The sequence below is a fragment of the Felis catus genome, chromosome A1, assembly GCF_018350175.1.
Source record: "Felis catus isolate Fca126 chromosome A1, F.catus_Fca126_mat1.0, whole genome shotgun sequence".
Taxonomy (NCBI): Eukaryota; Metazoa; Chordata; class Mammalia; order Carnivora; family Felidae; genus Felis; species Felis catus.
Genome location: NC_058368.1, coordinates 172,177,553 through 172,191,471, shown reverse-complemented (window position 1 = coordinate 172,191,471; position 13,919 = coordinate 172,177,553). Strand labels below are relative to the sequence as shown.

At 47.6% G+C, this 13,919-nt stretch overlaps 1 protein-coding gene across 5 annotated transcripts in view; it reads left to right on the top strand.

Annotated features, from left to right (window-relative positions):
* MCC (MCC regulator of WNT signaling pathway) overlaps nt 1-13,919 on the top strand; it is a 431,948-nt gene extending 418,029 nt beyond the window's left edge. For all 5 annotated transcript variants that reach the window (XM_045034744.1, XM_019838097.3, XM_045034751.1 and 2 more), the window contains 2 exons: nt 9,610-9,732; nt 11,507-13,919. In XM_045034744.1, coding sequence (XP_044890679.1) covers nt 9,610-9,732; nt 11,507-11,687 — 304 coding nt within the window. In that variant the 3' untranslated portion in view covers nt 11,688-13,919. The remainder of the gene's footprint in view (nt 1-9,609; nt 9,733-11,506) is intronic.

Below are 13,919 nucleotides of genomic sequence, written 5' to 3'. Positions count from 1 at the left end.
TGAGGAACGGGTCCAAGGAAGGAGACTCCGGAGCACGTGTGTGTGCTCGAGAATGCCGCAGCGGAGTTGGGCGGGGGTCTTTGGGCCTCACCAAGTGACTTTGTGAGATGCAAATCTGATGGTTACCCTGCATCAGCGTTCTGTTGCCATGTAACAAATCATCACAAGCTTAGTGGTTTAAGACCACACCCATTTATTAGCTCGTGTTGTGTGTGGGTCAGAAATACCAGGCACAGCATGACTGGCTACTCTCGCTTAGGGCCATGCTCTCATCTGAGGCTCTCGGGAAGAATCTGCCTCCAACTCCTTCTGTCTGTTGGCAGGTCAGTTCTTTGTGGCTGTAGGGCTCACCTTGCATTTTCTTGCTGGTTGTTGGCCAGTGATAACTCGACTCCTAGAGGCCTCTGAAATACCTTCTGCACTTCCATTCTGAAAGTCAGCAAGGAGAACCTCCCCACTCATCAAATCCCTTTCCTGCTTTAAATCTTTTCCAGGAAGAGCCCGGCCCCTTTTGAGGGCTCACCTAATTAGGTCAGGTCTACCCAGAATAATCTTCTTATCTTAAAAGATCAGCTGTTTGGGGTCTTAATTACATCTGCAAAAATCTCTCACAGCAGCACCTAGGTTAGTTTTGATTGAATCACTGGTGTGTTGAAGGTGTGTCTATTCACGCCTGTGATCTTGGGGGCCATTTTAGAATTCTACCCAGTTCTCCTGGTTACTTAAAACCTTCCAGTGACTCACAGTCGTCGGTGTCCAAATTCCTTAGCCAGTGTGTGATCTGACCCCTGCCTGATTCTCCACCCTCACCTCCTATCATGTGCACCACCACCCCCCCGCCCCCACCGCCACCCTGAGTCACACCAGACCACTTATTCTCTGTTGTGCCTCTGGGACTTCACTCCTGCTGCTGCTCCTGCCCTCACATCACCTAACCCCACACCCCAAGCACTCAAGTCACTGTGCCTCTACTCTGTCTATAAAATGGGTCTGTTTGTTGTTTTTTGGTTCCTGTGCCCTGAATTTGCTTCTATCACAGAACACATAATTGCTCTGCTTCTCATGTGCCTGGTTCCAACCTCCCCTTCCCCTGTTTCACCTGCCACCCCTTGCAGAAGGAGAGTCCCTTTTGGGCAGGGATCATGGCTTACTCACCCAGGTATATGACCTCAACTCGGATGCCTTTGTTCCTTCTAAATGGTCCCTAAATTCTCTCAGCCTCATTTCTCTCTGCTAGAGAGAAAATGCTAGAGCCTCAAAACACAGCATGTCCAGAGGCATCTGTGTGGCTCAGTCAGTTAAGTGTCCAACTCTTGATCTCAGCTCAGGTCATGATCTCAGTTTGTGAGATCGAGCCCTGTGTGGGGCTCTGCACTGACAGCATGGAGCCTGCTTGGGATTCTCTCTCCCTCTCTGTCCTTCCCTGGCTTGCACGTGCGTGCTCATGCTCTAACTAACTTAACAACAACAACAAAAGTATTAAAAAAAAAAAAAAAAAAAAAACCACGGTATGTCCAAAACAAATTGTAATCTGTTGGCTCCTGCACTTTGAAATTGGCCTCTTCTTCAGAATTCTTACTTATTACAAATTATATTTTTCTAATGATCCAGGATTACAACTTTGAAGTTTCTCTCTCTACCTCCTGTTAGCATAGGTGGTTCTTTCCCTTAAAATCCTAGCCATTCCTGACCATTTGCATTGTCTTCTCCTGAGGTTAGCCCTCGACTCCTCAGGACTCTGGGAGTAGCATCCTGATTGGTCATTCTGCCGTTAGGCTCACCCTGCATTCTGCCACCAAATATGCCTTTGAGCAGCACACTTCCGATCAGGTTGCTCTGCAGACATCTTCAGTGTCTTGGCATCCGAGATCGTCTGTGTATTAGCTTGCTAGCCCGTTTTCAGGTGTTTCTCCTGTACAGAGTCTGTAGTCCAAGTTTATCTGGACAATCATCTTTCCGGGAGCATCCTCTTCACCTTACGCCCCTGTCTCTCTCAACCTGTGGACCCCACGTCTCATCCCCTCCAGTAGGACACTTACCTTCCTGAAGCTTTCCTATCACCTCCACCATGTACCTACCTGCTCTTCTCTATGCCCCCACAGGTGCTGACCAGGAGCCTTCTCAGTTCAAAGCCAAGTCCAAGTTGCAAAAATGTGCCTGGCTCTAGAAGTCTTCCAGACTTGTAGGAAGCACATGTCCATGAAAGGACAAAAGATGGCACCAGTTGACCCCTGTTATTAGCAGCTATGGATTAATAATGGCTTTGAGCCATACAAAGAGTAGAATAAATGAAGAGGGAATTAGCTGTGGTCCTTTTTAGAGCAGGAGCCCCCGTGAGCAAAACAGCAGCAGAATCTTCACTATTTTGTCAGTAGGGCCACTATTTTAAACGGTGCTATTTTATTAAACTTGTATCTGCTGATTCTTCATATTTGGCTGATTTAGAATAGCAATCAGATAACAAAAGTTGTGCTTAGAATTCTGTAGATGCACGTGGATCTGCAGGATGTTAATGGGGTACAAAGTGCACCTGTGAGTTGATTAGCATGTAAATAACTTGCTGAGCCAGGGCCTCAAAGGGCATAGGTAAAAACCAATGTTCACCTCACACACACACCCGTGAGGTGGGCGGAGCTTGGGTAACTGACATTTCTTTTCATTTCTGTCGTCCCTTCCGTCCCCTCCACTCCCAGAGCCCAGACAGAAGGCCTTTCCCCAGATCTCCTAGAAGCAGAGTGCCTCGCAGCCGCAGGTAAAAGCAGTGGCCCGCCTGTGGACACATGGCTGCATTTCCTGGGCAAGAAACATGGTCACGGGAAAGTCTGGGCCAGAAAAGATGGTTATGCTCATCTTGCTGCTACTCCCAGCAAAATGTAGCCACGCTCCAACGTTAACACCTGCAGAACGTCATTACCTGGGGCCACCTCATCCTCAGCACCACAGGCATGGGCTCTTCTCTAGAGGTCTTTATCCCCCTGCCCCATGCCTCCCTTTGTGACCCACGGCGAGGTGCTGAAGAGCACAGACTTGCACACAGACTGTGGGGCACATGCCAATTCCACGGGCATACTGGCAAGTCGCTTAAGTGGGTCTCAAGTTCCTCATCTGAAAAACTAGAAGAGTACTAATAGCACTGACTGCCAAGGGTCATTGTGAGAAGTAAATAACTCCATCTGTGTGAAGGACTTAGAGACTGCTGTTAGCGCTGCCTGGCTTTTCTCAAAGGTCAGTGCAGTTACAGACTCTGATGATGACCATGAGGGAAATAACTACAGTGATGTGATACAGTCACTATGGAGATGGGTTTTTTTTAATTAAATACAGATTGCAATGAATAGTATGGAGGAAATGACAAGGTACTGTGACGGCATACCTCTGGGACGTATGTTTAGATGGGTAGGCAAGGTGGGCTTTCACAAAGAGGTGACATTTAAGCTGACATGAGAAAGAGGAAAGGTAGCCAAGTGGAAGAAGCACATGTCGAGCAGGGGGAACCTAGTACAGGGTTGTGTGGTGGGAAACAGCATAGTGTGTGCTGGGAACTGAGAGGATTCCAGGCTGCAAGGGGGAGGGTGATACCCAACACTGGGTAGGCAGAGGTCGGGTCAAGCAGGGCCTCTGAGATCAATGTGAGACCGCAGACTTGACTCTAAGTGCAGGTGGAAGGCACTGAAGGACAATAATATGATCCGATTTGTCCTATTAAAGAATTAGCCAGCGGCTGTGTGAGGACCAGTCCAGAGGGTGCAGAAGTGAAGCAGAGACCCCAGTTAGCAGGTGCTCCTGGTCGGCAGTGAGGGCAGCCTGGACCTCTAGGCGGTGGGGCAGAATTTTCACAAGGCTTGGTGGATGGGGATTGCCATTGAGTGGAGGTGGAGGACAAGGAAAGGGAGGAGTTGGGCTGATTCTAGACTGGTGACTGCAGCTGGGCTGTGTTACTGTCTGCTGACAGGGCAGGAAGGGTGGATTGGAACGATGATCTGGAAGGTTCTGCTCCAGGCATGATAAATAGACGCCTTCTGAGTAGAGATGTCAAATAGACAAGTCCAGAGATCCAAGGAAGGGCCTGGAAATAACGACTTGGAAGCTTCCAGCACGTAGGTCACTTTTAGGAACGTAAATGGGAATGGAGAGAGGCAAGTAAAGAAAGGGTAGGACGCAAAATACGGCCCAAGTCCTAAATACTCGGGGATTTCGAGTCGGGCAGTGAAAGAGGAGTCTGTGCGGAACAGGGAGGGATGGCTGGGACCACACGGTGGAAGGCCGAGTGGGCTCAGGGCTCCCGAGTGAAGGATGAAGGTGCGCGTGCACCAGGAAGAGGGGAAGGGGTAGGCAGCTGAGGTCCTGGGTGACCTGACGAGTAGTGGCAGTGGAGAGGAAGCCTGCTGGGGTTCACAAGTGGAAGGGGAGGGAGAGAGAACCACATATGCAGACGATTCTCGCTATTGAGTAATTGTGTGTAACGAGCAATTACCCAGAGATTGCAGGCCGTGTGGCTGTGTGGCTGTGTGGCTGCAGTTCCCCGCGGTTTGGTCTGATCGCAGCCTGTGCGGAAGGTCTCCTGACGGCCTCACAGCCTCTCGCCCTGTTGCTCCCCTGGCGCGCCCAGCACGTTTGGGTTTGTGATTATAGTGCCCACCGGCCTTTTTGTTTTGGAGACAGCGTACCCCATCCCTGGTGGCTGGTGAGCCCTCCCCTCCTCCCGGGCACTGCGGCCCCCTCTGGACCACACATGTGCTGCCACTTACAGGTGCTCACGTTGAAAAGAAAAACCGCCCCTGGCTCTGTGGTGAGAGGCTCACAGGACCCTCGGGGAGCAGGAAGGACCACCGTTTTTGGGTGGAGTGGGGGGCCCTTGACTGAAATGTGTGCGCAGGCAGGTGCCACAGGCTTGCACAGTGAGAATGCTACCAAAAAGAGAGACTTTTCACCTGCTGGGGGACGCTCGCGTTCCTGAGTCAGGAAACCAGGAAGAAGGCAGGGATGATGTTGTTCTGGGCATTCCAGAAAACACCGTATTGGAGGGGCAAAGGGAGCATGTCGTGTTTAATGTTTACTTTCTTTTCTGTGTGGAGCCAAGAAAGTGGTGTGTTAGCCTCATTATCTTATCTAGACACAGTATAAATTCTTTCTCGGCTAAAGGCCAAGAAAAATTTGAACCAGAAACTAGAGGGAACAGGACGTGAGTGATTGAGGTTCCAAAGTGACTGGAATAAGAACTTCCAGAAACCGAGGAAAGTGGTAGACTTAAGGAAAGTGATCCAGAACCTTCTGAGACCGCGTGAAGTACATCATACATCTGGTGAGGAACACTTAGCCTTACCCATTTCGTAAATTTGCTTGGTAGTTAGAATCACCTGGGTGCTCTTGGGCCTCACCCCAAACCTACTGACATGGAATCCAGGGTGACCCCTGGTGCTGTGCTGCAAGCACGTGCGCTGGTCCCCTGGTGACAGAACACAGGTCACAAATGGAAGTCACGTGGGCAATTTAAACTTTATTAGTAGCCACGTTTAAAACTTAAAAAAACAAAAGATGAAATTTACTCTAGTAAAGTGTTCAGCTCAATATATCCAAAATATCATTTTAACATATAATCAATATTTTTTTCAATGTTTATTTTTTTTTAAATTTTTTTTAACGTTTTATTTTATTTTTGAGACAGAGAGAGACAGAGCATGAACGGGGGAGGGGCAGAGAGAGAGGGAGTCATAGCATCTGAAGCAGGCTCCAGGCTCTGAGCCATCAGCCCAGAGCCCAACGCAGGGCTCGAACTCACGGACCGCGAGATAGTGACCTGAGCTGAAGTCTGACGCCCAACCGACTGAGCCACCCAGGAGCCCCTCAATGTTTATTTTTAAGAGAGAGAGAGAGAGAGAGAGAGCTAGAAGGGGAGGAGCAGAGAGAGAGGGAGACACAGAATCCGAAGCAGGTTCCAGGCTCTGAGTTGTCAGCACAGAGCCCGACATGGGGCTTGAACTCACGAACCATGAGATCATGACCTGAGCCGAAGTTGGACGCTCAACTGACCAAGCCACCCAGGCACCCCAATATTTTTTTTAAGTTTATTTAGAGACAGAATGCATGCACGTGCTTGAGCACGCAAGCAGGGGAGGGATAGGGAAAGAGAGAATCCCAAGCAGGCTCACAGATCCCACGAACCATGGGATCGTGACCTGAGCCGAAATCAAGAGTTGGACGCTTAACCGACCGAGCCACCCAGGCACCCCGCAATATTTTAAAAGTTGTTGAAATATTTTACGTTTTTTCTTTTTTTTTCCACATCAAGTCCTGAAATTTTGGTGTGTGTTTACACTCGCAGCATATCTGGGTTTGGACCAGCCATGCTTCGGGTGCTCAGATGGCCGCGGTGGCTAGTGCTGCCGTACTGGTGGTGTGGATGTAGAGTTGTAGCTGGGGCGCAGGGGTGCAAGAGCACCTGGTGCTGGGGGTCACACAGACCAAGTTTGGCCACTCACCACTGACAAAATCCAAAGGCAGAGAGGTGAGTGGTAGTGACACAAGAAGGGAATTTACTTGAGTGAGGCCAACACCGGGAAGGCGTGGACTGTTGGCTTAAATACTGCCTCCAAGTGCTGAAGATACTTCTAGGTTTATGTAGGGAAAATGTGGGACAGAGGTCAGCGGGTGCATGCAGGGTTTTGCTGGCTCAGGGTAGTCATTGCTTAAGGGGATAGTTTCGGTTCCCATCAGGGGATGCTTTGCCTGCACGTCTTTTGCCTGAGTTCAGAGATAAACTGGAAAGAAAAACTTAATTGGAAAGTGCAGACTAAGGTCAAAATGGAGGTAAAGTCCTCTTTCATGGTCACTTCAAAGTGGTTTCGTATTTCAGTCGAAGAGTGACACTTGGAACCATGACTCCTATGACAGGTGTCTGCCTCACTCAAATGAAAACAGGTAAAGTAACCCATGTTTTAGGTTTAGGTTTAGGTTTGAAATTTGGCCTCATCTTTGTATCAGTAAATAAATCAGCATCCTGGTTCTGTCCTGGAATCTGTACAAACAGGTGCACTCTCATCTCCTTCCTGAGGCCCAGGGAGTTCTTAGAGGCAACTCGCAGCTCCCAGTGTGCCCCTGCCCCTCAGTTGGGCAGGGCCTCTCCTCTGTCTTCCCAGTCCTGAAAAGCCTGCCAGGTCCGGAAAAACTCCCTCCGGTCCCCCAGGGGCCTGGGTATTGGGGCAAAGGAACCCTTTGTTTTGTGGTGAGCCTGGGATTTCCATATTCTCTAGGCTGGTGGGGCAGGGGTGTGGATGGAATTGGGGTGGGAAAGGGTATCGCTCTGGGCAGTTTTTTTGTTTTGAATTTATTGAGTTCATGGTGACATTTTAAATTCACTTCATGATTTTTTTTTTCCCCTTTACACTATTCATCAACTTTAGAACAAAAGACAAAAGAATCGGAACAGTAACAAAAAATGTAGGACAAATAACCCCTTCCCCATTCTTAATAGCCAGAAGGAAGGGGGAGAAATCTTTCCTGTTGTCCTCACATTGCCTCAACTGACAGAGGGCTGCCTGTCACCACCCTCCATGACACTTCTCACTTCTGCTAGAAAATTGTCCGCTCTCTGCATTACAGTAGTAAATGCAACCAGATCTGAGATCTCCTGGGGGCTGCTAGGGCCCCTAAGACACTCACATTCCTCAGGAATTGCTCTGCAGCCGCCCTGGCTCCAGTTCCCTTAGGGTGGGTGCGAGGATTCACTGAGTAGTCATCGGGACTTAGGGCTGGTTGTTAGGTTTCCTTTAAAAAGACCTTTCCCCCTCCATCCTCACAAAAGCAAGCCTAGATTTTTGTGTCGCAGTTCTTTCATTAGTGAGCTTGTCGGAAAGCCTGACTTGCGCTTAGAGTAACTGGAGGCAGAAACGTAAAAGATATTTGAAAAGCCAGGAAGGGCTAGCCCATCTGTGCACCCTCCCACAGCCCTCCTACAGGAAGCGTTACCACTGAGACTGGTTCTCACACACTTTACAAAAAGCATACAAAAAATTACAAAAACTTTAAGCAATGCAGAAGTGAGTAAAGTAGAACATGAGAGCCTTCAGTCACCCCTTCTGGGAGTTACCCGTTGTTGAGTGGTGGGTAGCTCTCTGGTCTGTTAAGAGTGTCTGGTCTGGTAGTTGTTAGAGTGTCTGAGCCGTTCCCGCTCAGATTTTTAGTTGTCTTTGCAAAACTGGCATCCAGTAGAACTTGTGCTTTTCACTTGATGATATATCAGATACCTTTCCATGCCAGTGCACGATGATCTGCATTTTTAACAAATAGTTGCAGGGCATTTCAATAGAACCAGTATACCTTAATGAACTTACCCAGTCCCCTGGTTGGTCCCCATTCTTAGCTGTTGTAACCAGTACTGAAGTGAGTCCAGCTGTAATCTCATGTGTCTTTAGGCGCCTACATGTGCTGTAAGAATAATTCCTTGAAATCAGGTTGTCTACTCAAGGAGTATGTTCACTTTTTATTTTGCTACATGCTTCCAAATTGCCTTCCAGAACAGTTGTGCTCATGTACGTTTGTCGTCCACTCATGCATCATTTTTAGAGGAATTTCTCCCGTAAATCCTGGTTTCTCATTATACTCCAAGGAATCTGATACCTTCAGTGAGTTGTTATGAAGCTATTTTAACAACTTTTGTCCCGGAGAAGCTGTCACCCAGGCATGGTGCTGGGTACCACCAGAGTATATTTGAGTAAGGTCTTTGCCACCTTAGAGCCTACATGCTAATGGGGGAACCTGGTGAGTGAATTCAAATAAAACAGATCAGATGTGCTGCATGTGACACTTGGGACTATGTGGTAACACTGTGCCTCTTGAGGGAAGGTCTCATTAATGCTTCCCTGCCCAGGTCTCACGCTCTTGAAGCAATCACAGGAAGGCAATATGCACATTGGACACCAGAAACCTCCCATAACTGAACCCTAAGTCAATTACTTTGAGTTCCTCTAGCAGGAAAGAGCCCAAGGAACTTGAAACCATGGGGCAGGGAGTTTTCAAAGTGCAAATCTAATTTAAGTACTTTAAAGGGGGAACAAGGACCTTTAAAATGAGAATATTGATTTCCACTCCATCAGTACTGCTTTTTGTGTTTCTGCAAAAGTAGTACATGTTGATTTCACCTAGTAGGGACTTGTCCAGGGTAGGCAGCCCAGACCAGAGGTTTTGTACTCAAACCAGGGTGATTCAAGAGATGCTTCAGCACACTTGGAAAAGAGGAGTGTGGGCCCCAGATAAGGTTTTGTGGTCAAGCTGTACTTGTGGCTGAGCATTTGGTATGCCCAAGCAGAAACTTCTAGACTGGCTTACTTTCCATAGCTGGAAGGCTACAACCTCCCACCTTATTCCTTTGTGACACAAGACGGAGAGCTGAGATCTCTAAGGGGCTCTTCTTATTAAAGAAAGCAGTGCTGAGATGTTCTGGTTCTGCTGAGCGGAAGGTGAACTCTTGAGCCCTCTAGTAACTTCCTCTTCGTACCTGCCTTTTGACTTCACAAGCTAAACCTTCCTCTCTGCCACCACTTGCAGGGTAATAGCCACCGCCCCCATCATGTCAAGTTACTCAAGGCGTGCTCTGTCTCTCCTTTGATACAGAGAAAAGAAGTTAAAGGCCAGAGTGCAAGAGCTGGTGAGCGCCTTGGAAAGACTCACCAAGAGCAGTGAAATCCGACACCAGCAATCAGCAGAGTTCGTGAATGACCTAAAGCGAGCCAACAGGTAAAATCTCCATTTGTGGATTCTCAAGGGTGCCTGGACTCCCACACCAGGAAGGGCAGGTCCATAATTACTGCAAACCAGTACTGGAATGAAAAGTCCTCACCTGCCCACCCCTACTCCCCCAGCCTGGTCTTCTCTAGAGCATTACATAGTGTTATGTATGTTACATAGATGACTAAGAAATAGTAAAGGCCTGTCCTTGGGCCACATGTTTGGGAAATACAGCACACTGTGGTCCCCTTAACAATTAACACAGTAAAGGTTCTGAGAAGTCCTACAATGAAAAGATATGTTTGTGTTTAAGCCAACGTCTTCCAAACAAAATTGGCTACAGAACCTTTCTTGAGCAACATTTATTTTGTATTTATTTGTCTTAAGTAAACTCTGCCCCTGACGTGGGGCTTGAACTCACGACCCCAAGATGGAGATGCTCACTCTACCAACTGAGCCAGCCAGGCACCCCTATTTGAGCAACACTTTACAGAGCACTGCTCTAAGGCAGCAGTCTCAAACTTTTTGGGCTCAGGACCCCTTTATGTTCACAAAACTTGAGGAACTCAAAGAACTTTGTTTTCAAATTATTTATTGATAAATCTCACTTTAGAAACTAAAACCGAGACAAATGTCTGTAACTTTTTATTCATTTACGAGAAAATAAAATAAATTTACATATAATACAACTGGCACTTATTTAAAAAATAACTATTTTCCAAAAAGATAATTAGAAAAGTGGTACTGTTTTTACAATTTGGAAATCTATTTAAGGTCTGGTTTAGGGGCGCCTGGGTGGCTCAGTTGGTTGAGCATCCGACTCTCGGTATCTGCTCAGGTCGTGATCTTACAGGTTGTCGAAGGAGTGCGTCCACGCTGTCAGCGCAGAGCCTGCTTTGGATTCTCTCTCCCTCCCTCTGCCCCTCCCCCCCCACCTGTTGCACACATGCACACGCTCTCAAAATAAACTGGTGTAATAGGACACACATCCATTTCTACAGGCAATATATTGTTTTGAAATAAATCCGGAATATCTAGCTTCACACAGATGTGTAGTTAGGAGGTAAAGGACCTCCAAGGCCTCTCCTGAGGGGGTTTTGGGAATCTCTGGGAGTCTGTTCTCAGACCACACTTGGAGGACCTCACTGTACGTGGAATGGACTGGGGTGCTATTTTGAACCAGAGAGGGTATTAGGACTTGCTCACCCCCTGTTCTCTTCCACCATGCTCTTTATAAGTTCTTTGTAAGAACTTTGTAAGTTCACAAAGGCTTATATTCCGTGTTTGGCTGGCAATGTTAGTTTATGGCCTCGTGCTCTGAATCTCACCAGCCCAAAGTGTAAAGAGAAGTCATCGGAGCCTCTGTGCCCACCTCCTAGGTGAGGTCACTTAGACTGCAGGGCTTGAGGAACACTCTTGGTAGTTTATGCTCGACCATCTGTTGTAGGCAGCCGTGGAACAACAAAAAGATCCAGATTCACCGTTTGTATTTAAATGACAGATTTCTGGAATTCAGCTGCCTTTTCTGTTACTGATTTTGGATGTGGCTAGTCTGGGTTGTTGGTTTACACTCCTCCTAACAGATTAGGGAGAAGTCTCTAGCACGGAAACTAACTACAGTTAAGCCAACAGGTGAGTGGCCATGAGCGCCGAACACCTGACTTCAGATTCCTACTTTAGAGACCGAGGGACCTCTCTCTGGACCTGGTTACCCAGCAGACAGTAGTGTGTGCCCCAACACTCCTCAAATAATTCTTCCTTCTCCTCCCCTCTCCTCCCACAGCAACTTGGTGGCTGCCTATGAGAAAGCAAAGAAGAAGCATCAGAACAAACTGAAGAAGTTGGAGTCTCAGATGATGGCCATGGTGGAGAGACACGAGACCCAAGTGAGGATGCTTAAGCAAAGAATAGCTCTGCTGGAGGAGGAAAACTCAAGGCCACACACCAATGAAACTTCACTTTAATCAGCACTTGGGCACCAAAGCTCCTTCCATGGAAGCTAAACTCTAGCAGTTCACCGGGGACAGAAGCACCCCGGAGGCAGAGCACCTGGTGGGAGAGTGACAAAAAGGAAGGTTGGCAGGTAGGTCAGCACCTGCATAGTGGAGTGCCATGGACTCATCAGCCCCAGGGGTGAGTGGCCTGGTGACACCGTGTAGACTATCCAGAGGCTCCCGCCCCTCCCCTTCCAGGCCCACGGACAGCCTGTAAATACCTGCTCTGTGCGCCATGCTCAGTAGGCCTTGCTTCTGCTCTCAGCCCCGGCAGTCACTCTCCCACCTGTTCTGGAGCTTGTGCATTGATGGTACCCTCGGCATTTGTTTTACAAGACTGTCCATTCTTTCCTTATCTTTGACATCCCATTTCTCCTCTTTCTTCTTCAGGGATAAATGCTGACAACACATGGGAGTGGGGAGGGGTTGTCTTCAGCCTCTAGAACTGATTTGCTTATTGCAACCAGGCCTTTGGTGTTCAAGTCCCACTACCAACCCCAAGACAGACGGTCGCTCAGAGGTGCTCTAGATTACAGGGGGGTGGTGCATAGGCATTGCTTCTGGTCCCTGATACATTTGAAGTTACGGGGGAGCAACCCCAGGGCTATGCCTGACAGCTGTTTGGGAGAATGAGCACTTCTTTCACCTCTCACTGTGGATGTAGGGATGGGAAGGGCACTTTCTTTTGACTCTGGGGTTTTCCCTCCCAGTGGAGCCTTATTAAAGCCAAGACTTAGAGCTGAGATAGTCCTATTGATACATATAGTGGAACTAAAATTTTACCAGGAGTTTCTTCAAGAGCAGAGGAGCATTAGTACTTTTGCCCACCCCAGGGCACCACATAATTGCTGTTCTGCATGAATCAAACAAAGCTCATGCACAGGACGAGAAACATAGCTCTGGACCTCTCTTTCTCTAAAGGCAAGAGGCAGGACATGGAGTAGACTGAATGTTTTGCAGGCTGATACCACCTATTGAAGAGACTGCTACTGAACCACCAGTTCAACTTCACTTCTGCTGTTAGGAAGGGCAGGGGGTGAAGAAATGGTTGTTGAGACCTCCTTTTATCCCCCTAGAGAAATGGCGGTTAGTATACGGTACTTAGTCCTTAAACAGGTTAAATCTCAAGAAAAATGCTGACAGGACTGGGCGGGGACCAAAGTACCTGAATTCTTTCAGGAAGGCCTCCACCATCTTAAATTCATTATTCCATTCCTGTCTTTCAGTTCTTCTGTAGTTACCCTACACTGACATTTTCAAACACCACTTGCCTTTCATTCTGTAGCACCTGAAGATCCACCCAGTCTCCTGAGAACTGTATCCCAATGCCACAGTGCACGAAGTTTTGTTTATGACCAGGTCACATTACAGCCCCAATATCCGTGAGCTACTAAAGGTCTGTTTTCAGACAAGCTGAGTTCCTCAAGCCTTCTTTGCAATGGCGAAGGCCACTCCAGCCACCACCTTGGAGGGAAGGGCAGTTCTTTCCCAAAAGCGATCACCCTTCTTTCTCAGGCCAGCAGTGAAGCTGCCTGCCTTCAAACAAAACAAAACAAAAACCAGTGTAAGTCTGGAAGGACCAGCTTTTGGCTGCTTTGATCACTGTGAAAGTGCCCACTGGCTCCTGTTTCTGTTATGTATCTATTTAGCAAAGATGGTTCTTGTGATTTTTTTTTCTTAATTTTTATGCGTGTGATAAAGTTTCATTTTGTCATAAGGAAAATTTTATGGCTAAAAAAGTATGTGCAAAAGGGGTTTAAAAGGCAAAATGCTGGTTTTCCCCATTTTTCCAGTCTGCCTAGGGGAAACGGCCTCCCCTTAGCCAATTGGGATGTCCAGGGTGGGAAACCACTCATGGCTCTTCTGTTGACTGAACAGGCATCAGAAGTTTTAATTTCACCAACACTGAAAAGTATATAGCTGACACAGGAATAAAATCGTCTGCTGACCTCTGTCTACCATTCTTGGTCCAAGTTAAAAGAGAACTCACTCTTTTAGGTGAGTCATATAGGGTCATGTAACTCTTTCAGACTCGGGAGGTCTCAGCTCCTCCATTTTAAGCCCAGTATTACCCTACCTGGTCTCCTTTGAGTTTATCCTTCAACATCATACTTTTTAATATGTGATGACTAGATCCAAACTATTTCCCCAGAAAACTGTTACTTTTATAAAGGTGTGGAATAAAAAAGCAATTAAATAGTT